Genomic DNA, 1646 nt, shown 5'->3' with positions numbered 1-1646 from the left:
GTATCTGTTGGGTATTTGGCACTCAGCGCCAAATTGAGACCAAACTGCTGGACCCTCGCTACCTGCTACTCTCCTGCAGCAGCAGCAGCAGCAGCAGCAGCAGCAGCAGCAGATGAAGCAGTAGGAGTAGTAGAACTAAGGGGAGAATACTATAGTAGAAGGAGACGAAGCAGCAGCAGCAGCAGCAGCAGCAGCAGCAGCAGCAGGTGGTGCGGTGAGGTGTAGATAGGGCGGTATGCTGCTAAACCCTAAACCCTAAACCCTAAACCCTAAACCCTTTTTACCATTTAAGACAGAGAGGCAGGACAGCTTTTGCTGCTGCTCCTTGCTGTAGACCCCATTTGCTGCTGTCTCCTGAGGGGGGGCCCCATTGGGGGGCCCCCCAGGAAAGGAAGGACTCATCTAACCGCAGCAGCACACTGTATTGTTCATGGGGATAAAGAGTTACTGGTAGATCGCCCTGCAGCAGCAGCAACAACAGCAGCAGCAGCAGCAGCAGTAGCAGCATTAGCAGCAGCAGCAAAAGGGGGAAAAGCAGTAGATTGGCGAACTCTGGTGTTGCTAGCTAGCTAGCTAGCTAGATATACGTGTATATATAGCTAAACCCTAAACCCTAAACCCTAAACCCTAAACCCTAAACCCTAAACCCTAAACCCTAACCTGTGCATTAGAGTTGACACTCCTTAAGATAACATTTTCTACAATAACAGGAATTGAGTCTAAGAAATAAACAAGACACAAACCCTAAACCCTAAACCCTAAACCCTAGCAACAAGGTACATCTCGATATCATCTCCCCTGCTGCAGCAGCAGCGAAAGCAGCAGCAGCAGCAGCAGCAGCAGCACAACTACCAGTCTTGACACACTACTTCCTAAACCCTAAACCCTAAACCCTAAACCCTAAACCCTAATTACATACCTGTAGCATTTTCTATTTGTACATACATAAATGAATCCATGATTGCTGTTGTTACCTGCAAGGGTCTCCTTACTGTCAATAAGGAGGAGACAGAAAAAAAGTGTCTCCTTTTATTTATTTCTTTCTCTAATTGTTCTCCTGTTCCCTATAATAATAATAATAATAATAATAAATAAACACATAAAGGGTTTAGGGTTTAGGGTTTAGGGTTTAGGGTTTACAGGGGAGAAGGGAGATAATTAGCAAAAAAAATCAGATTCATACTCCTTATAAACACTATTCTATGACAATAAACCCTAAACCCTAAACCCTAAACCCTAAACCCTAAACCCTAAACCCTAATTACCAATGCTGTAGCGGATCCAAGGGCTTGCATCATTAATTCCATAGAAAGAGAAACCCTTTCTGATGGAATAGATAGAGGCGAGTATATATCCTCCCCAAATATGCTGCTGCTGCTGCTGCTGCTGCTGCTGCTGCTGCTGCTGCTGCTGTTACTGGTGCTGCTGCTGTTGGTGCTGTTGCTATTGTTGTTAAGGGAAGAGGATGCCTGCTGCTGCTGCTGCTGCTGCTGCTGTGTGTTGTCAGCTCCTGCTGCTGTAGATGATGACGCGGATGTGCTGCTGCTGCTGCTGCTCTTGCTGCAGCAGCAGCCAGCAGCAGCAGCAGCAGCAGAAGCAGGAGGATAGGAGAGGGGACCGCATATAGAACAGTGAGGCTCCAGTGC

At 47.0% G+C, this 1646-nt stretch overlaps 1 protein-coding gene across 1 annotated transcript in view; it reads right to left on the bottom strand.

Moving 5' to 3' along the window:
• Positions 1 to 280: 280 nt before the first annotated feature.
• Positions 281 to 1646, bottom strand: part of EMWEY_00042040 (hypothetical protein, conserved) — a gene marked incomplete at both ends in the record, with an annotated part of 3000 nt that continues 1634 nt past the window's right edge. The window contains 2 exons of the mRNA XM_013478859.1: positions 281 to 460; positions 661 to 719. Of these exons, the coding sequence (XP_013334313.1) occupies positions 281 to 460; positions 661 to 719 (239 nt within the window). The remainder of the gene's footprint in view (positions 461 to 660; positions 720 to 1646) is intronic.

The sequence above is a fragment of the Eimeria maxima genome, genomic scaffold, assembly GCF_000499605.1.
Source record: "Eimeria maxima Weybridge genomic scaffold, Emw_scaff733, whole genome shotgun sequence".
In the NCBI taxonomy this organism is placed as follows: Eukaryota; Apicomplexa; class Conoidasida; order Eucoccidiorida; family Eimeriidae; genus Eimeria; species Eimeria maxima.
Note: the sequence above shows the minus strand (reverse complement) of the source record. Positions and strands in the feature narration are given on the sequence as shown.